This window comes from Sciurus carolinensis, unplaced genomic scaffold (assembly GCF_902686445.1).
Source record: "Sciurus carolinensis unplaced genomic scaffold, mSciCar1.2, whole genome shotgun sequence".
In the NCBI taxonomy this organism is placed as follows: Eukaryota; Metazoa; Chordata; class Mammalia; order Rodentia; family Sciuridae; genus Sciurus; species Sciurus carolinensis.
In genome coordinates, this window is record NW_025920440.1 from 28,925 (window position 1) to 50,930 (window position 22,006).

A 22,006-nucleotide genomic window follows, 5' to 3' on the forward strand; every position below is an offset into this window, starting at 1 on the left:
GAAAACTGCCCCTAGCCCCCTACTGGTTCCACGATTTGGAACTGGCTCTGTGCTGAAATGCTCTCACTGTGGGCCTGCACCGTGCAGCTGGCCGTGTGGGAGGAGCTCACTTCCGGAGTGTGGAAGGCTACCTTGGGAAGACTCTAGCTGCCCTGCCTGGCTCCGATAAGCCACCTCTATCTGGGCCTGCACCCGGGCCGAGCTTTACCCAGTGGGCAGACTCACCTGTGGCTCTATTTCAGTCCCAGTCTCTCAATGCCTCCCCTTCTTAACTCCTGGGTTCTGGAGCGACAGGGGGTGCAGTCTCCCTCTAGGCTGCCATCTTGGATCGCCCCGAGAAGAGAGCCTGCAGCCGGAGTGGGCAGAGCTGCCTGAAGAGGTGTCTGGCTGCCCTGCCCTGATCCCAGAGGCTGTTTGCGGATCGAGGCTCTCCGTTGGTTCGGGGGCTTGTGGCTGGTTCTATGTAGAAAGTCTCTCACTGGGCGGTCAGCTCCGAGAGGCTAGCCTTGAACGGCACCTCCCACCGCAGGGGTCCAGACTACTTGGGGAAGTCTCTGGCTGCCCTGTCTGGACCCTGAATCTGCTTGCATGCCAGAGTACGCTGAGCTGCACTGGCTCCGGGACTCGGAGCTTGTTCTGGTCAGAAAGGCTCTCACCAGCGGGCCAGTTCCGTTCCGAGAACCTGGAGAAGCTGGCTGTGTGGGTGGGGCCCACCGCCGGAGTGCGCAGGGCTGCCTGTGGATGACTCTAGCTGCCCTGCCCGGCTCCGATAAGCCACCTCTATCTGGGCCTGCCCCCCGGGCCGAGCTTTACCCAGTGGGCAGACTCACCCGTGGCTCTATTTCAGTCCCAGTCTCTCAATGCCTCCCCTTCTTAACTCCTGGGTTCTGGAGCGACGGGGGTGCAGTCTCCCTCTAGGCCGCCATCTTGGATCCTAATTCTCTTTATATATTCTTGATATAATGCCATGTTGAAAGAGTAACTGGCAGAGATTTTCTCCCATTTGTAGGCTCTCTCTTCATGCTCTTATTTCTTAAGCTCATCATTTTATTCCTCTTTCCTTCCCCACTTCCACCTATAAAAGAAAACATTTAATCCTTGACTTTCTAAGGCAATTCTGTAGGCTCTTTCTTCATTTGCTGACAAAGAATTCTACATGTGACAAAAATGTATACAAATAAATACCTTTTCAAGTACTTTATCTTCTTTGGATAAATGTCTATTCCAATTTTGGCCCATTTTTTAAAATTATCTGTTGTTGCTGCTGCAGAGTTTTGGGTGTTCTCTATATATTCTAAATTTTAATTCCTTTCAAATATATAATTCACAAATATCTTAGACAACCTGTAGATTGCCTTTTTAAATCTGTTGGGAGTGTCTTTTGGTGCACAAATTTAAAACTTTTTCATGAGGTGACTTTGCCTGCCATTTTGGTGGTGTTGCCTGTGTTTTGCTGTCCTATCCAAGATATCATGACCAAATACAATGTCATGAATATTTGCCCTGTTTTCTTCTAATTTTTTTTTTTTTTTTTTTTAGTGTTGGGACATTTAGCTCTTCCATTCAATTTGAGTTAATTTTTGTATATGGCATTAGGCAAGAATCCATCTTCATTCTTCTTCACATGACTATCAAGTTTTCCCAGCCTCATTTGTTGAAAAGACTGTAATTTCCTCCCATTGAATTGTCTTTGCATTCTTGTAAAAAATCATTTGACCATACATGTGAAGATTTGTTTTGAGGATCTCTACCCTACCTTATCCTGTGTGTATGTATGCCTGTGCCACATTGCTTTATTTTTGCTTTGTAGTAAGTTCTGAAGTCAGAAAATGAGTCCTCTAATGCTATTCTTTTGCAAGAATATTTTGGCCATTCAGAATCCTTTGAGATTTCATATAAATTTTAAAATGTTTTCCTATTGCTATGAAAATCATTATTAGAATTCTGATAGGGATTGCATTGAATCTGTAGATCACTTTCAGTAGTATTGCTATCATAATGATATTGACTTCTCATCCATGAACATGGGATATATATTCATTTGTTTTACCTTTTCTTTCAAACATTTTTGCAGTTTTCATTTTATAAGTCCTTGGTTAACTTGTAAATTTTTATTCTGATTGTTATATTGTAAATGGATTTATTTTGTAATTTTCTCTTCATATTGTTATTATTGTACATAAATGCAATTGACTTTCTATGTTGACTTTGTATTCTACTATTTTGATGCATTTCATTAGTTAAAACAGCTTTTTCCTGGAATCTTCAGGATTTTTCACATGGAAGACCATATCATCTGCAAACAGATAATTTTACTTCTTTTTTATTTAGATGCCTTTTATTCCTTTCCCTTGACTAATTGATTAGTCTATAACTTTCAGTACTATGTTGAAAATAAGTGGTGAAAGTGGACATGCTTGCCTTATTTTTGATCTCAGAGAAAAAGTTTTTAGTCTTTCACCACTGAGCATTCACCACTTTCAATTCACTGAATTGTGCCCTATAAAAACATTAATTTATGATTGTGAATTATAAACCAAAACAAAAAGTTGGAATGCAAATGGTTAATTTATACCATTTGATCCTTGCTTACTGATCTGTATAATTATTTTAACACATTAATTGCCAGATATGTCCCTCACCTTAGTGAAAGTCCAGTCCAGTGGATGAGGAAGATTTGGTTAGAAATTACACTGCCATAATAAAAGTATGTATAAATGAAAAGGTAAAGGAATCTCAAATTAAAGGCTGTATAGAAAATAAGTAGTTATTACTGTTTCTTCATTGTCTTCTTTAATTAGGAAGCTTGTTGAGTCCTTCCGTTGGCTGATTGTCAGAAATCAGCTAGAAAATGGCATAAAGGAACTTAGAAGAGTTGCACACATAAACGGAAAAAAGAATACTGAAGAGATCCTGACCACAGAGGTGATCTGGAAGGGGGATCTGGTTGCTGGGATGGAATGACAGGACCTCATAGTCACACTAGGCTGGGTCCCTGGGTCCTTGGGGTGACTAGAGGCTCTGAATGGGAATCTTACATCTCTGTCCTGATTCTCCATGAATTCATCATTAGAGAGGAGGCATTGAAAAACATGTCTTGCTTTTATCAAGTATTTGGACATAGATTTTGCAATTCACTGATGGAACTACATTAATTGTACACTAATACATTTCTCACTATTTAAATAAACCATGGTCCCTTTTAAGGGAAATAAGAAAGTCAATAAGAGAAAGAGTAATTAAGCATGCAAAAGATGGTATTAAAATTATTTTAATTCCATGCATTTATTCAGTTATTCAACAAATATTTATTGTACAACAAATATGAGTCATATACTCTTCTACACAATATCGACATGGCAGTAAAAAATATATAGGTCCTCCCCTACTTCTTTTGACATTTAACATTGTTCTCATTAGAGAGTTCTAAGATTTCACCTCTGTGAAAAATCTTTGGATGAATCTTTCTTTTTTATTTTCCCCCCTGAGGTTTCCCTCCTCATGACTGGGAGCCAGATCCTGATGTAGCTCATTCAAGAATACTCTCATTAACTCATTTAAAAATCCTTGTGCATCTACAGTGTGCCAGAATGTTAATATATGTTAATAAGGGAATAAACCAGAATCTCTGCCTTTAAGGAACTTACATTTTAGTATGGGACCCAATTAAGAGACAATTACAAAAAGGGTGTAATGACAAGTCAAATGAAAATAATTTTTGAGAGAACACAGAGGAAGTGTTCACCTTAGCTTTAATGGACCAAAAAGTATTAGGTGTTAACTGATAAAAAGGAAGCTAAAAGGCATTTCAGACATCACACAAACTGCTTGTTAGAGGGACAACTGATAGACTCTCCCACATGAGCCCTGAAAGAGAAGAAATGCCCTAAAGAAGAAAATGTTGATAAAGGAAAACACAAAGAATAGATTTTCTGGCTACAAAATTATTCCATCCTTCTAACCCACTAAATAAATTGACACAATTGCTCAATGTCCCAGAAAGTCTTATTTCATTATAGTACGTGCTCAAAGCCCAGAATAATATTTTTTTACTCCTGGGAATTGAACCAAGGACTTCATACTTGATAGAAGAGCACTCTACCACTGAGCTATACCCTGGCCCCCAGAATCTTAACACTTAAATGAGGTCCAAGTGTGGATTAGACTACTTATTTGTTGTTCTCTAATCATAGAACCTGTATTTGTAAGTCTATGAAACCAAAGACACAAAACACCTGTCCCAAATTTATCCAACATATACTGATGATACTAGCACAGTCCCATAGTTTGGAGAATTAAGTTGCTCTCAGACTCGGACTAAGGACTTCATTCCTTGTCATTTTGGTCTCACCAACATAATAGCTTTTAATTAAAGTGTATAGCTAGCAAGGGAATCTAGCAAGGTAGAAGTCACAACTTTCACTCTCTACTTTTAGCAGTAGCAATCCATTGTTTTTGTGTCTTCTCTTTATTGGTAATGAGTCACTATCTCCAGTCCACAGTCAAGAAGAGGGGATTATAGAACCATAAAAAACAAGAGTTGGGATCATTCAAGGCTATCTTTATTTTTCCATATTTTTATTGGTACATTATAGTTGTACATAATGGTGGGACTCATATGGGCACAAAATATAACAATATAATTTGGGCAATATCATTCCTCCCTTTTTCCTATCCTCCAACTCCCTTCTCCTAGTCCCTTTTCTCTGATCTCCCTTTGATTTGTTGGAGATCCACTCCCCTTTTCCTATCCTACTTCCTCCTCCTTGTCTCTTTCCTCTACTGATCTCCCTTTGATTTTTAGGAGATCTACCCCCACCTTTGTTTTCCTTTTTCCTCTCTAGCTTCCACATATGAGGGAAAACATATGACCCTTAACCTTCTGAGTTTGACTTATTTCACCTGTCTCTAGTTCCATCCATTTTCCTACAAATGACATCATTTCATTCTTCTTTATGGTGGAATAAAACTCCACTGTGTATATAAACCATATTTTCTTTATCCATTCATCTATTGATTGGTTGTTCCCATTGTTGGGTTATTGTGAATTGTACTGCTATAAACATGGGTATGTATGTATCAACACAGTATGATGACTAATTTTTTAGAATAAATACCAAGAAATAGAATAAGTGGGGGCACACGGTGGTTCCATTCCAGACCAATTTCCATAGTGGTTGTACTACTTTTAGTTCCACCAACAGTGTAACGGTTTTCTTTTATCTCCACATCCTCTCCATCATTTTTTATTGTTTGTATTCTTGATGGCTGCCATTCTAACTAGAGTGAGATGAGATCTCAGTATAGTTTTGATTTGTATTTCCCTAACTTTCAAAACAATGTTGACTATTTTTTATTTACTTGTTGGCCATTTGAATTTTTTGATATCTGTTTAGTTCACTTGCCTGTTTATCAATTAGGTTAATTTTTTTCCAGTGCTAGGGATTGAACCCAAGGCCTTGTGCTTGCAAGGCGAGCACTCTACCCACTGAGCTATATCCCCAGCCTCTCAATTAGGTTATTTTGTGTATTTTTTTCTTTTCAGTTTTTTATATATTTGGGGCATTAACACTGTCAGAAGAGTAGCTGGCAAAGATTTTCTCCCATTCTCTTTACATTCTTAATTGTTTTCTGTGCTGTGCAGAAACTTTTTAATTTTATACCATCCCATTTATTAATTCTAGGTATTATATCTTGGCCTTTGAGGGTCCTAATGAGAAAGTCATTGACTGCATGGAAGTGTTGATCCTATGTTTTCTTCTAGGAGTTGCACAATTTCTGGTATAATTCCAATGGTGTTTGGTCAATTTTTAGTTGACTTTTAAGCAGGGTGAGAGATAAGGGTCTAGTTTTATTCTTCTACATTTGATTAACCAGTTTTCCCAGCACCATTGATTAAAAAAGTCTACTTTTTGTCCAACCTATGTTTTTGGCAACTTTGTCAAGGAGTAGATGACTATAAATGTTTTGGTTTGTCTCTGGATCTTCTATTCTGTACCATTCGTCTATGTGTCTGTTTTTATGCCAGGACTATACTATATAGCTATAGCTCTGTAGTATAATTTGAAGACAGGCTTTGTGATGCCTCCAGCATTGCTTTTTTGGCTTAGAATTACTTTGGCAATTCTGGATCATTTATTCTTCCAAATGAATTTTAGGATTGTTTTTTTCTGGTACTGTGAAGAATGTCATTGGCTTTTTGATGAAGATTGCATTGAATTTGTATAATGCTTTTAGTAGTATGAATATTTTAACAATATTACTTCTGCCTACCCATGAACATGGAAGTCTTTCCATCTTCTGTGTCTTTTTCAATTTCTTTCTCCAATCTTTTATAGTTTTCATTGTAGAGTTCTCTCATATCTTTGGCTAGATTTATTCTATGGTTGGGTTTTTTTAATTTTTTTTTATTTTTATGGACTGCATTTTGATTCATTGTATACAAATGGGGTACATCTTTTCATTTCTATTGTTGTGCATGACGTAGATTCATACCATTCGTATAGTCATACATGTACATAGGGTAATGATGTCTATCTTATCCCATCATTTTTCATACCCCCATCTTATTTCCCCTCTATGTAATCTAAAGTTCATCCATTCTTCTCTCACCTTGCACTCCCCCACCCCTATTATGTATCATCATCCACTTATCAGGAAAAACATCAGGCCTTTAGTTTTGGGGAATTGGCTTGTTTCACTTAGCATGATATTCTCCAATTCCATCCATTTATCTGTAAATGCCATAATTTTATTCTTTATGGCTGAATAATCCCATTGTGTATATATACCACAGTTTCTTTATCCATTCATCTGTTGAAGGGTATCTAGGTTGGTTCCACAATCTAGTTATTGTTGTTTTTTCATTTTTGTTTGTTTGTTTTGGTTTTATGTGGGGGGGTGTTTGTTTTTTGATTTTTGAGGCTATTGTAGATGAATTGCTTTCCTGATTCCTTTCTCAGCAAATTCATTAATGGTGTACAGAAAAGCTATTTATTTTGCATGTTGACTTTGTAACCTGCTACTTTGCTGAATTTGTTTATTAGTTATAGCAGTCTTCTGATAAAAGTCTTCAGATCTTCTAAGTATAGGATTGTATCATCTGCAAACAGTAACCATTTGACTTCTTCCTTTCCCATTTTTATTCCTTTTTCTTCTCTCATCTAATTGCTCCCATTAGAATTTCTAGTATATATTGAGTAGAAATGATAAGAAGAGAAGTCCCTGTCTTGTTCCAGATTCTAAAGGACATGCTTTCAGTTTTCCCTTATTCACTATGATTTTGTCTTTGGGCTTATGGCATACAGTATTTATGATATTGAGGTAAGTTTCATCTATCCTTACTTTCTTCCTTTTTTATCAATGGGTGCTGAATTTTGTTGAAGTCTTTCTCTGCATCTATTGAGATGACCATGTGTTTCTTGTCCTTAATTCTATTTAATTCTTAATTCTTCAGTACCCATTATTGGTCTGTGCATGTAAAGACATCCCTGCAAGACTGGCATAAAAGCCAACTTGGTTGAATGTGATTTGCTAATGTTTTATTAAGAATTTTTTGCATCTTAGTTCATGAGGGATATTGGTCTGTAGTTTTCTTTCCTTGATGTGTCCTTATGTACTTTTAGTTATAAGGATGACAGTGGCTCTGTAGAATAAATTTAGAAGTGTTGCATCCCTTTCTATTTCATGGAATAATTTGAGGAGCATCAGCATTAGTTCTTCCTTAAAACTCTGGTAGAATTCAGCTGAGAATCCATCTGATCCTGGGATTTTCTTTCTTGGAAGACTCTTCATTACTGCTTCTATCTCATTCCTAGTTACTGGTCTGTTTAGGCTATCTTTCAAAGCTGTCGGCAATTATTTCCATATGAAAAAAACTTCCCCTTTATTCAACTTTATACTCTGATCATCTTGATCTTTTTTTCATTTTTACTGGTTCTTTTTTAGTTATATATGACAGAATTTATTTTGTTACATTTATACAAGCATGGTTTATATCTTATTCTAATTAGGATCTCAGTCTTGTGGATGTACACAATTGTGAGATTTACTTTGGTGTATTCACATATGTACATAGGAAAGTTATGTCAGATTCATTCCACTGTCTTTCCTATTCCTATCCCTGCTCCCTTCCCTTCATTCCCCTTTGTCTAATCCACTGAACTTCTATTCTTCCCCTCCCCCTATCTTATTGTGGGTTACCATCCACATATCAGAGAAAACATTTGACCTTTTGTTTTTGGGGTTTGGCTTAAGGAAATTGGTTCCTAAGCCAACATGATGGAGTGCCTACATTTTCTTCTATTAGGTGCAGGGTTTCTAATCTATTACCTAGATGACCACCTTGATCTTAGAATCTTTTCCTTAACAGAGTTAATGTTGTTAAAATCACCATATGAACATTATCTACAGATTCAATGCAATCCCCATCAAAATATCAATGACTCTTCACAGAGCTAGAAAAAATAGTCCTAGAATTCATATGTAAATACAGAAGCCAAAATAATTCTGAGCAAAGAGAGCTAGAGGTACCACAATAACCAATTTAAAATTAGAATTATTACTACAGAATTAGAGTACAAAAATGATGTGGCACTGGAAACAAAACATTCCATTGTGTATATATGCTGTAATTTCTTTATCCATTCATCTGTGAGGGACACCTGGGTTGGTTTCATAGTTTAGCTATTGTGAATTGAGCTTCTATAAATATTGATGTGGCTGTGTCACTGCAGTATGCTGATTTTAAATCCTTTGGATATATACTGAGGAGTGGGATAACTTGTGGTTCCATTCCACTTTTTTTGAGGAATCTTCATACTGTTTTCCAGAGTGGCTACACTAATTTGCAGTCCCACCAGCAATGTGTAAGTGTACCCTTTTCCCCACATCCTCACCAACATTTATTGGTCCTTGTATTCTTCATAATTGCCATTCTGACTAGACTGATGAAATCTCAGTGTAATTTTAATATGTATTTCTCTAATTGCTAGAGATATTGATTTCTTCATATATTTGCTTAACAATTTTACTTCTTCTTTTGAGAAGGGTCTTTTTAGTTCCTTTGCCCATTTATTGTCTGGGTTTTGATGGTGTTATAGTTGGTGGTGGTAAGCTGTTTTGTTTTTTTGTTTTTGTTTTTGTTTTGTGGTGCTGGGGATTGAACCCAGGGCCTTGTGCTTGAGAGGTAAGCACTCTACCAACTTAGCTATCTTCCCAGCCCAGTGGTAAGCTTTTTAAGTTCTTTTTATATCCTGGAAATGAATGTCATTTCTGAGGTGTGGGTGGCAAAGATTTTCTCCCATTCTATAGGCTCTCTCTTCATACTTGTTTCCTTTGCTATAAAGAAACATTTTAGTTTGATAGCATAGTATAAAGACCCAACAATAAACCCATCCATAGATTCATCTTACCCTCGACAAAGACACCAAAAACATGTTGAAGAAAAGACAGGCTCCTTAATAAATGATGTTGGGAAGACTGGATGTTCATACATAAAAGGCTGAAACTAGATCTATCTCATCCTGCACAAAAACCAATTTGAAATGGATCAAAGACCTAGAAATAAGGTTAAAAGATTTGCAAACTTCTAGAAGAAAATATAGGGGCAGCACTCCAAAATACAGGTGCAGTCAATCATGTCCCCAATAAGACTTGTACAGCTTAGGAAATAATATCAGGAATCAATAAATGGAATGGCATCAAATTAAAAAGTTTCTGCACAGCAAAGGAAATAATAACATGAAGAGAAAGCCTAAAAAATGGAAGAAAATCTTCTCCAGCTACTCTTCTGATAGATGATTAATATCAAGAATATATAAAGAACTTGAAAAAACACCACCAAAATGCAAATCACTTATCAATAAATGGGCAAATGAACTAAAGACAGTTTTCAGAAGATGTATAAATGACCAACAAAAATGAAAACAAAAATGTTAAATAGCTTTAGCCACCAGGAAAATGCACATTGAAACTACACTGAGATTTCATCTCACTAGTTAGAATAGCAATCATTAAGGATACAAATAACAATAAGTTCTGGTGAGGATGCTGGGGGAAAAGAACTCAAATACACTGCAAAAGTGTAAATCAGGGCAGACACTATGGAAATCATTATGGGGATTCCTCAAAACTAGAAATAGAACCATCATATGACCAGTTATAGGAGTGAGTACTTTGGTATTTATCCAAAAGAATTAATATCAGCATATTTTGGTCATACATTCACACAAATATATTATATATATTATATATATATGTAATAGTTTTATTCTGCCATAAAGTAGAATGACAATTTAGCATTTGCCAAAAAAATAGGTAGAACTTGAGATGATTATGCTAAGTGAAATAATACAGACTCAGAAATTCTAAGTCATATGTATTCTCTCATATGTGGAAGCTGGAGAGAGAAAAGGAAAAATAGGAGAATCTCATTTAAAAATTGAATGGAGACTGTTAAAGAAAGGAATCTTGTGGAGGAAAGAGGCCAATGGGGGGGCTAACTTGGAAATGAAATTGATCAAATTATGTTATGTGCATGTAGGAATAAGCCACAATGAAACCCACTATTTTGTATCATTGCTATTTGTACAAATAAAATTTTTGAATTAAAAAATTATTCCCATGTATGCTCTCCTGATACTGGTATTAGCTTGCTACTTGAGCACTTTGTGTATACAGGCCACTTTCCTCCTATGTTGACAAAACATCTCCCCAGTCAGATTATATTTTTCTATTAGTGGTCTGGTAGTAGGAAAATGGTAATATATCCTGGTAGCGAAATTATGTATTTTCCTGCAAATGTAAACCTCTGCACTATCTTTAAACAAGGAAGCATGATTCTCATATTCCTGAATTTATCAGTTATTGGATAACTAATAAAGGTATGGCCTTGGGTGAGGAGGTTCTCTTTATCCAAGGACAATAGCACTAGCTTTTGGCAGGGAGGTGGGGTCAATTTTTTTCATGCCAAATAGTACTAGGGAAGGTAGGGATTAAAGAGGATCAAAAGCTTGAACTCAGGTATACTCATCTCAACATGAGTCCTACTTCTCAATTAAGGCCAGGTACTTTCACAAAAGAAACCATCCAACATTCATATTTTCAAGTTTTCTTGACATTATTCTTAAAACTTAGTCCTGGGACTTGGTCTTCAGTTTTTTTCTGCCCTCTACCTGTGTAAGACCAGGGTCTGCTTAGACACTACTCTATATACATCCTCTGGTTTTCACATTCCACTTTATATTGGTAGTCAATCATCACCAGTCTTCCATTGTCCTTTTTAAATGCATTTATAGCCCCTTACAGGAGCTATTGAATTCTAAAGTTCTAATGATTATTCCTTCTCTTGAAACTTTCAAAATCCTGGAATCATATGCATACTGGTGCGTTCTGTTTCGCCACCACCCCATCTCTGTTTACCACCAGTGAAATTTTTAATAACTGAATTACAACTGCATGCACCAGCTAACATCAGTCATGTTATATTTACTGGATGATCTAGCTCTAAATTCTCATTGAATTATGGAAAATAATATTCCTACAAGACATCTCCCCAAGAAAAATGGAGGGACAGTGTGGCTTGGGAGGAGGGTAAGGAAACTGGCTAAACATTAAACCTCTTCCAGTAAATCCTTTCCTAATAAAAGTGGGCCCTAAAGGAAAGGGGCAGTTACTGAATGCTGGACCCTGAACTTTGACCTTCCCCTATCACAAATTAGTCCAAAATGGAGGCAGAGCAAATGTTGAAACTCTAAGAAACAATGGATCTCAGAGAAAGTAAAACAAGGGAAAAGATTTGAGTACTCATCCCTTGGGATCTGAACTCCTATCTCCCCAGATAATAATGAGTTTCAACCTTTTTACAACTACCCTCCTAAGTTAAAGTTTTAACCTGTACAACTAGCCTCTGACTGTCCAAACTGCACATCCAATCTCCAATGAAACTATAAAACCCAGACTCCTGTAACTTGAGGGCCAGCTCCATACCCAGAAAATGGGCCCTCTGGTGCCTGATCCATGGACCTTGTTGCATAATAAAGGAAAGGTAACTGATCCTAGTTTTGCTTCCCACCTTCTGCCTCGACCATTTGTGGGCCATGAGCTTACACTCATTATAGCATCAACTTATTTGACTACTACTAGACAATTAACAACAGTTGAAGGTCTGGTTTCCCAGAAACTAGAAATCTAAGATTTGTGTGCAGGAAGTTTGTTGGGGAGTTCTTTCAGAACATCATCTGTGAGAAGAGAAAATGGAATTAGGCAGCAATAAAAGTCAGAGCATAATGCAGTTGTAATAGAGGCCCCAGCAGATCTTGCAAGAAACACTGGAATAGGACTGCCCAAGAGACTTTCTCTGCCTTGAAGCAAGGAAGCATGATTCTCATATTCCTGAATTTATTGGATAACTGATAAAGGTATGGCCTTGGGTGAGGAGGTTCTCTTTACCCAAGGGCAATTCACAGAGGGAGCCACAACAATCAGCCATCAACACTCCCAGAAGCTGGAGAAATAAATGACAAATGTGAGTAGGATACAACCGCACTAACCAGAGATTAGCAAACTATGTGCAGACTAACATCTGTTTTTGTAAATAAAATATTGGAAAGTAAAAAACCCACTTGATCATGTATTATTTATGACTGTTTTGTGCTACCACATCATAATTAAGCAGTTACAATAAAAACTATTGCCTGTATGGTCTAAAATACTTATATGCTGGAGCTGAGGAGGAAAAAAAGGTGTGGTATCCTGTGCTAAATCACTACAGTTTTTTGTTGTTATTGTTTTTGGCGTGTTGTTTTTGTTTTGTTTGAGATTTTTTGTTTGGGGGGGCTTTGGGGGTTGTTTGGTACTAGGAATTGAACCCAGGGCACCTAACCACTGGGCAACATCCCCAGCCCTTTATGTTTTTTATTTTGAGATAGGGTCTAGCTAAGTTGCTTAGGACCTCAATAATTTGCTGAGGCTGGCTTTGAACTTGTGATCCTCCTGCCTCAGTCTCCTGAGCTGCTGGGCTTATAGGCATGTTCCACAGTGCCCAGCTCATTTTAGTTTTATTATCAGAAATAAAATATTACTATTTTTAAAAGTATTAAGTGCCTTCTCTTGTGCTGAATACATTTGATATTTGCATGTGTGACACTGAGTAAACTTTAGATGACCCCTGAAAGAGAGAGGGGCTACTTTCACTTTTTAATTGATGCATAATAAATTTACATATTTAGGGATGTGACATTCTAATGTATGAATATATTATGTAATGTTCACATCAGAGTAAGTGTATCTATCATCTCAAACATTTATTCTTTGTAGTGAGAACATTCCAATTCTTTAATCTAGCTTTTCCTGAAATACACAATGTTATCATTATCAATAGACACCAGCTATACAAAAGAACATCAGAATTTATTTCTCCTAAGTGTAACTAGGTACCTGTTGACCAACCTTTCCCAAAATATTAAGTAACATGGTAGTGGCAGGGCTAAAAGTTCTAACACTGAAACCAAACATATTTGCAACTATTATATTTCACCTGGCATTCCACCAAACTTCATCTGCTATAATATCTGGCCTGGGTGCAAATTATACTCCAAAAATCCCCTGTCTTTACTCTCCTTTAACTCTGTTTACTCCAATAATGAGTGGAGGCAGTGTGCCTATAATTCCTAGAAAAGATTTACTCAGAACCAAATCATAAAGTGAACCTGCTTTTGTAAAATCCATTGATTTATAGAGATAAGCTCTAATTCTAACAATGGATGGACAAGTCTCTTTTCCAGTGGACAAGAAACTTCAAAACCTTAAAAAAGCACCTTTTCACTGTTTTTGATTTACAGTGCAAATCTTTTTGTCAATGTTTTTTACCTTTCCTAAGCTCAGTATTTAAACTGGATTTATTCCTATATAGTTTCCATTTCTCCCCACACCTTCTGTAGCTCTCCCTACATTAACTAGATCACTTAACAGCCACATTCCCCACTAGGCAGAGTTTTAAGGATAGTTAGCATATTTATCTCATCCTCTAGTACTTACCCCTATACTGCCCATCATTGACATATTATAAATGCCTGTTGTTTTTGTTGTTGAAGTATGTGAAATCCACCATACAGAAGGAGTTGGATGAAATTCAGATCAAAACATCAGTTTTTCAATTGCTCCATGCACCCAAAGTGATTATGAGAACCAGCTGCTTGAGCTTTATCAGGTAAGTCCCATTTGGTGTTTAGTAACTTTAAAATATTGAAGATGCAACTACATTTCTTCTTTCAAAAATATTAGCCATAGGGACAAATATGGTAGAGTAGAGGAAGGCTGCACTTTAAAGTTTCTCTGTGGCTTATAATTGAAACAATGGGAATACTGCTTCTCAATGAGGTAGATGATTAAGGGAATTCACTAAAATTCATTATTGGATAGTCAGAGACTCAGAGAGACCCAGAAATACTGATGCTTCAACAGAGGACATGAAAGAGTACATCAGTGACAAGCCAGTGGTGGTAGTAGCTCTGGGTCACCAGAGGGGAGGGGTAACACAAAAGAATAAAGAAAGAAACAGAGCAGGAAAACACTGGAGACACCTGTAGAATAGAAAGAAATCTGAACTTAGCTATTGTGAGTCTACACTTGGAGTTGGTGATTGAAAAGTACTGTATCTCAAGTTGGGAGGGGCAAGCCAAAGTGGAAGCCAACTCATGAAAGTCACACTAGATGTGGGGAACACTTTTGCTACAGGAACCCATAGAAAAGATCACCATGGCATCCTAGCTGGCATCTACTCTATAGCCTAGAATTCAAGCCATTGAAACAGGCACAGAGAAGATTTCAACCAGGAGAATTCAGTTCAGATACAGATGGGAGTACAACTTACTTTCCCTTGGAGTCTGGTGGTTCACTCCATCAGCTGTAGAGGTTCAGGAAAACACACAGGCATTCATGATTACATTCAAGGACTGCATCTTCGAAGGCCTTAGTCCTGGGTGATAGAATGTGCTGTGACCTGCTGTGTCCCCTGACTCCTGAAAGCTGGTTACCCTATGAGTAAAATTATCAAGAAGTATCTGAGATTGAGATAATCAGAAAAAATTGGCATCTACCTGGCCCTATGGGTTTGTTGGTCTAATCTCTCCAGAATAAGACAAAGTTCCAATCAGGGATAGATCCCAACTGGGGGAACTTTCCATTTAGAACTTTGTATCATCCCTGCCCTAAGCGTGCATTGATCTAGTCTTTCTAGACAATACTCCAACGGATGGTAAACATCTTCAAATCTGAAGCTTAATTTTGCTGGATATAAAATTCTCTGTTGGCATCCACTTTCTTTAAAGTTTGATATATGTTATTCCAGGACCTCCTGGCACTGAGGATCTGTGTTGAAAAAGCAGTTGAGGTCCGAATTGGTTACCCCCTATATGTAATTTGATTTCTTTCTCTAGCAGCCTTTAAAATTCTATCCTTATTCCAGAACCCCAAATGTACAAAATTACAGCAGACCCACACCAAGACACATTATAATGAGAATGACTAACATACAAAATAAAGATAGAATTTTAAAGACTGCTAGAGAAAAAAATCAAATTACATATAAGGGGAAACCAATTCAGATCTCAGCTGATTTCTCAATCCAGACCCTCAGTGCCAGGAGGTCCTAGAATAACATATATCAACATCTGAAATAAAATGGATGTCAAATGGGAATTTTACATCCAGCAAAATTAAGTTTTCAATTTGAAGATGAAATAAAAACCTTCCATGATCAGTTGGTAGAGTGCTTGCCTTGCAAGCACAAGGCCCTTGGTTCAAATCCCCAGCACCGCAAAAAAAAAAAAAAAAAAAAAAAACCTTCCACAATAAACAAAAGTTTAATGTGCCTTGGTGTGGACCTACTGTAATTTTGTACATTTGGAGTCCTGTAAGCCTCTTGTAGTTGATTTTCTATTTCAATCTTTAGATATGAAAAGTTTTCTGACATTATGTCATTAAAAATATTGTGCATTCCTTTGGTTTGTATCTCCATGCCTTCATCTATTCCAGTAAATCTTAATTGGATCTTTTTATGTTATCCCATATTTCTTGGAAGTTCTGTTCATGGTGCCTTACCACCTTCTCTGTGTAGTCAACTTTATTTTCAAGAGTATGTATTTTGTCTTCATTGACTGAGGTTCTGTCTTCCAAGTGGTCTAGTCTGCTGGTGATACTTTGCATTGAATTTTTAATTTGGTTTATTGTTTCCTTCATTTCAAAGATTTCTGCTTGATTCCTTTTTATAATCTGCCTCATTATTGACCTTTCACTTCCTGTATTTTCTCTCCAATATGATCCTTTACTTCAAAGATCAATCTATGTACACTCTAAACTCCATCTCTGACATTCCTTCTACTATGTTGTCTATGAAGTCTATTGTTGGAACATCTTGGCTTGTTTGAAGCACTTTTTTCCCTGGTTTTTTCATGTTGTTTGTGTGTCTTCTCATCTAACAGTATGGAGCTGAAGCAGTTCAAATTCTACCCTGTAGTGTTCCTGAAAGCTTTCAGTACCTCACAGGTGGGTACTGTGACAATGGGCGTCCAGGCAATAGCAGGCAGCAGGTGATCCCCTGGCAGTCTGCTGGCAGTCTACAGGCTAATGGCAGACAATAAGTAGGTGAACACTGGGGCTGTGGGCAATGGGTGGGTGAAAGGCAGGTGATAGGCAAGAGGCAGGCAAATGGACAAATGGTGGATGACAGGCAGCAGTGAGTGATCCACACTCAAAAAGTATGGAATATGCTGGCAGATGGCTGGTGATTGTGGTGGACAATTGTGATAAACAGCAGGGGATCAATGAGCAGCAAAGACTACCTCACAGAGAAACAGATTTTCCTCTGCTTAAAGTCCAAGTTATGGAGTGACAAGGATTGCAGGCTCCCACTAGTCTGCCACCTTGGATCTACCAGATGGTACTTCTCGTTCCATCCTACCTTGTAATGATGAGCAGGAAACCTAAGAGTCATTTCAATCAGCTTTGAGTCAGGCCACTCCATATTTGGTTCCAGTTCTAGCAATCAAGACAAAAGGAGGAAGGGTTTAATAACCCCCAACCTTTGCTTTAAGATGTGCATACCCCAGGAAAAAATGGATGGAAGGGCAGTCTGGCATAAGTAGTAAATATCAATTCTTGTCCAGTTTCAACTACTACAATGAGGACAATTCTTTTATTTTTTGTTAAGAATTTTTAAGTTCTTCCAGTTGTATTTGCAGTTTGATTTGTATGTATACATATGTATGAATGTATGTGCGTACTTTTTTCATATTTTATATTTTTATTTCATTGTGTTTTTTAGGGTGAGTCTTTTGCAATTGCTACTCTCTCCCATGTTCTCCCTCTAATACTCAAATTCTCTTGTTCTCTCTTTTCCTCTTTCTTTCCACTTTATTTCAATTTTTAAAATTTTTCCTCCTTTATGTCCTTCACTTTATACTTGTCTTCTGCTTTCTTTCTCTCCTTTATAACATTCTAATCTTTCCCTTATTTTTTTCCTATTTTTTTCCTCTTAATGGACTGAATTTTTCCTATCTTTTAAAACTATTTTATATAATTTATGCCCCTACCATTCATTTTGTTACAGTTATTAGTATTGTAGAAGTCATACTTGACACCTGGTATTTACTTTAGTGCTATATTGAGTTCATGGCTGTTTGTCTTTGTTGCTGTTGCTAATTTCTGATCCCACCATTACTGCTTTTGTGGTTATTAGTGTTGAAGATGTCACAGTTTGGCACCTGGTATTTATTTTAATACTACATATTGTTTGCTACTGTTGTTGCTGTTATTTATTTTCCTTTTTCTGTGAGATCTAGTATAACACTTCAACTTTATGGGGTAGACAGTATGCTGCTGAGCTACACCCTCTACCCATCTAGGAGACAGTACAGCTTGTTCCATATACAACCTAACCCACTCAAACATCAGCAACACTATATCACAAATACTAGGAGACAAAACCCCCAAACTGACAACCAGGTCACAAGTAGGAATGAATAGGGGGGCTCAGGGTTCACTCATGAATATCTGTTCTTATAGAAACAGCAGAGAGAAATAACACAAAGACTTTGAATACTATATCTATAAAGGGATTCAACACAGATTGCTCTCACACCCCTTTTAATATATACAGATTATCAAGTCTGAGAAAGCAAACACAGAGTATACCCCTTATGCCCTTCTATATATACAATTGCCTGACTTACCAGAAGGAGCCCACTCTCAAGAGATCTTATAGAAAGAGGAATTCTCCAACTCCAACACAATATACACTATCAAAATGCACTACAATACATCACAAAACATTAGCAGGAAAACTATACTATGAAACACACTTGGATATATATTAAACAAATTACAATAACCTGATATCCAAAAACACTTCACCAAGAAAAGGTTGCACTCTAAAAACACCCTCACATAAAATTGGAAGGGAAATCCATCCCAACAGATGCACAAATCTCCATGATATCCCATAGTTCTTGGAGGCTCCATTCATGATTTCTTAACATCTTCTCTGTGTGGTCTTTATTTTCAAGATTAAATATTTTGTCTTCATTGTCTGAGGTTTTGTCTTCCAAGTGATCTAATTTGTTGGTGATGCTTTCTATCGAGTTTTTTATTTGGTTTATTGTTTCCTTCATTTCAAGGATTTCTGTTTGGGTTTTTTTGTTTGTTTGTTTGTTCTTTCAGAATCTCTATCTCTTTACTGAAATGATCTTTTGCTTCTTGCAGTTGCTCTTTCAACTGTTTATTGGAGTGATCATTCATTGCCTGCATTTGCTGTCTTATCTCATTCTTTGCTTCATTAATCATTTTAATTAAGTATGTTCTGAACTACTTTTCTGACATTTCTTCTACCATGCTGTCATTGGATTCTGAATAGAATCTTGGTTTCTTTGGAACACTTTCTTCTCTTGTTTTTTCATGTTGTTTATGTATCTTCCCTTGTAGCAGTGCTGATTGGGGTATTGCAGTTTCCCCCCTATAGGCTTATAGTGACCTTGCAGGTTTTGAAAACCTCTTCTTTAAGGGGGAGATCAATATTAGCAGCACCCAGTACAGAAAATATGCAGCCCTAAAACAAATAGGCCCTATAGACATTAACAATATTATAATAATAAACAGAAGACGAGTTAAATTAGTATCTACAGTATAGTCAATAGATTTGCAATGTGGTCTACAGTTTCTAATGGTGAACAAACAAGACAGGAAGGGGTGTAGGATGTAAATGCTAATGGGATAAGAAGAGTATATACAAGTACTAGATCATAGGTGAAAGCAAAATCAAAAGAAGCTGGTTGTTAGCATGAGAAAAGGGAGAAAGAGACTGAGGAAACAGATAAACAAAAGGAAAACAGAGAAAGCAAGAAAAATAAAGAAATAAAAACAAAATTTTTCAAAAAATGGAAAAAAGCTACACTGTAACAATCAGATACTATTCAAACTTCCCTGTCTCCAGCAGCCTGATGCATGAGAGGTACCTGACAGGGACCTTCCAGTCTCCAGCAGGTGTCTCAGGATGGGAGTCACCCACCTAAAGATGGTGTCTTCCAGGATTATCCAAGATAGCAGCAATTGCTTCCAAAATGTTGGCAAATGGGGAGTCACAGCATGGGTGCTGACTGGGCCCAGTTCATGAGGGGGGTGGGCAGGTCAGGGGTCATAAAGGCGGGGCATGGTCAGTCAGACCAGGGGTCCTGCAGGTCCTGGCTGTTGTCCCAAAATGGCAGCAGCCACGTGTAACCAAACCAGCAGGTACTGTGACAATGGACTTCCAGGCAATAGCAGGCAGCAGGCAATCTGCTGGCAGTCTGCAGATGGTCTGCAGTCTAAAAGCAGATGATTGACTAGTGGACCTCAGGTGGGGGATGATAAGTAAAAGGCAGGCAATGGGAATGCAAGAGGAAGGCAAATGGGCAAATGGGGGATGATAAGCAGCAGTCAGTAAGCAACTTGCACTCAAAAAATACGTGATATGCTGACAGACAGGGGTGGTGATACTGGTGGACAAATGGGGTAAATTGCAGGGGATGGAAGAGCAGCAAAGACTGTCTCACAGAGAAACAGATTTTCCTCTGCTTGAATCCTGAGCTACAGAGCAAAAAGGAATGCAGTCTCCCTCTAGTACACCATCTTGAATCCTCAACTGTGACCATTTTTCCCAATAAGGACAGCTTATGATTGGCTCAGATTCTAAAATTCAGGAGGGCTTGGCATTCCATAATCCAAACTCTGAAATAAAATAAATGTCAATCAAGATTGCTATATTCAACAAAGAAATCATTCACAATTGAAGTAGTAAAAACTTTTCAAGATAAGGATAAAATAATTTATGATCCCTAAGCCAGAAGGACAGAAAATACTTAAATAAGTACTACACAAAAAAGAACTCACACAAAAACTACAAAGCTCCTGAATGGATGACACTCACTAGAGGAGAAAAAGTAAATGAAATTTATTTTTTATTTTTATTTTATTTATTTTCATTGTTTGTTCTATTTAGTTATACATGATAGCAGAATGCATTTTGATTAATGAATTCACAAATGGAGTACAACTTTTCACTTCTGGTTGTACATGATTAAGAGTTAACACCATTCCTGTAATCATACATGTACATAGGGTAATAATGTTTGTCTCATTCCACATCTTTCCTTCCCCCTGTCCCCTCTCTTCCCATTTCCCTCTACACAATCCAAAGTTCCTCCATGCTTCCCTAATCCCCCCAACTCCTCCCACTATGTATCAGTATCCACTTATCAGAAAAACATTGGTCTTGTTTTTGGGATTAGCTTACCTTGCTTAGAATGATATTCTCCAACTCCATCCATGTACCTCCAAAAGCTACATTCCTCTTCATGACTGAGTAATATTCCATTGTGTATTCCACAGTTTCCATTATCCATTTATCAATTAAAGGGCATCTAGGTTGGTTCCACAATCTAGCTGTTGTGAACAGAGCTGCTATAAACATTGATGTGACTGCATCACTGGAGTATATCAAGACCTTTGGGTATAGGTCAAGGGGGGTGGATAGCTGGGTCAAATGGTGCTTCCATTCCAAGTTTTCTAAGGAATCTCTGTACTGTTTTCAGATGGCTGCAACAATTCGCAATCCCACCAGCAATGTATAAGTGTACCTTTTTCCTCCCATCCTCACCAACATCTATTGTTGCTTGTACTCTTGACAAGTCATTGTAATTGGACAGAGATGAAATCTTAGTTTGATTTGCATTTCTCTAATTACTAGAGATGTTAAACATTTTTCACATATTTGTTAATCGATTGTATATTGCTTCTGTGAACAATCTGCTCAGTTCCTTAGCCCCATTTATTGATTGGGTTCTTTATATTTTTGGTGTAAAGCGAAGTTCTTTATAGATTCCAGAGATCAGTGCTCTATCTAAAGCGCATGTGTAAAAGACTTTCTCCACTCTGTAGGCTGGGTCTCTTTTCACATTATTGATTGTTTCCTTTGCTGAGAAAAAGCTTTTCAGTTTGAATCCATCCCATTTAATGATTCTTGTTTTTATTTCTTGTGCTTTGGGAGTCTTGTTAGGAAATCAGGTCCTAAGTCATTAGGATGAAGATTTGGGCCTACTTTTCCTTCTATTTGGTACAGGGCCTCTGGTCTAATTCCTAGGTCCTTGATCTATTGTGTTTTGTCTAATGTGAGAGATAGGGATTTAAATTCATTTTGCTGCATATGGAGTTCCAGTTTTTCCCCACACCATTTACTGAAGAGCCTATCTTTTCTCCATTTTTTGTTTTTGGCATATTTGTCTAGTATGAGATAACTATACTTATGTGGGTTTGCCTCTGTGTCTTCTCTTCTGTACCATTGGTCTACTTGCCTAGTTTGATGCAATATCATGCTGTTTTTGTTACTATTGCTCTATAGTAGAGTTTACGGTCTGGCATTGTGACACCTCCTGCTTCACTCTTCCTGCTCAGGATTGCTTTGGTTATTCTGGGTCTC

The 22,006-nt window shown here is 37.4% G+C and overlaps 1 protein-coding gene across 1 annotated transcript in view; it reads left to right on the forward strand.

The window, feature by feature from the left end:
• LOC124975735 (steroid transmembrane transporter SLC22A24-like) overlaps window positions 1-22,006 on the forward strand; it is a 48,757-nt gene that overhangs the window by 18,502 nt on the left and 8,249 nt on the right. The window contains 2 exon segments of the mRNA XM_047538310.1: window positions 2,802-2,925; window positions 14,094-14,209. Of these exon segments, the coding sequence (XP_047394266.1) occupies window positions 2,802-2,925; window positions 14,094-14,209 (240 nt within the window).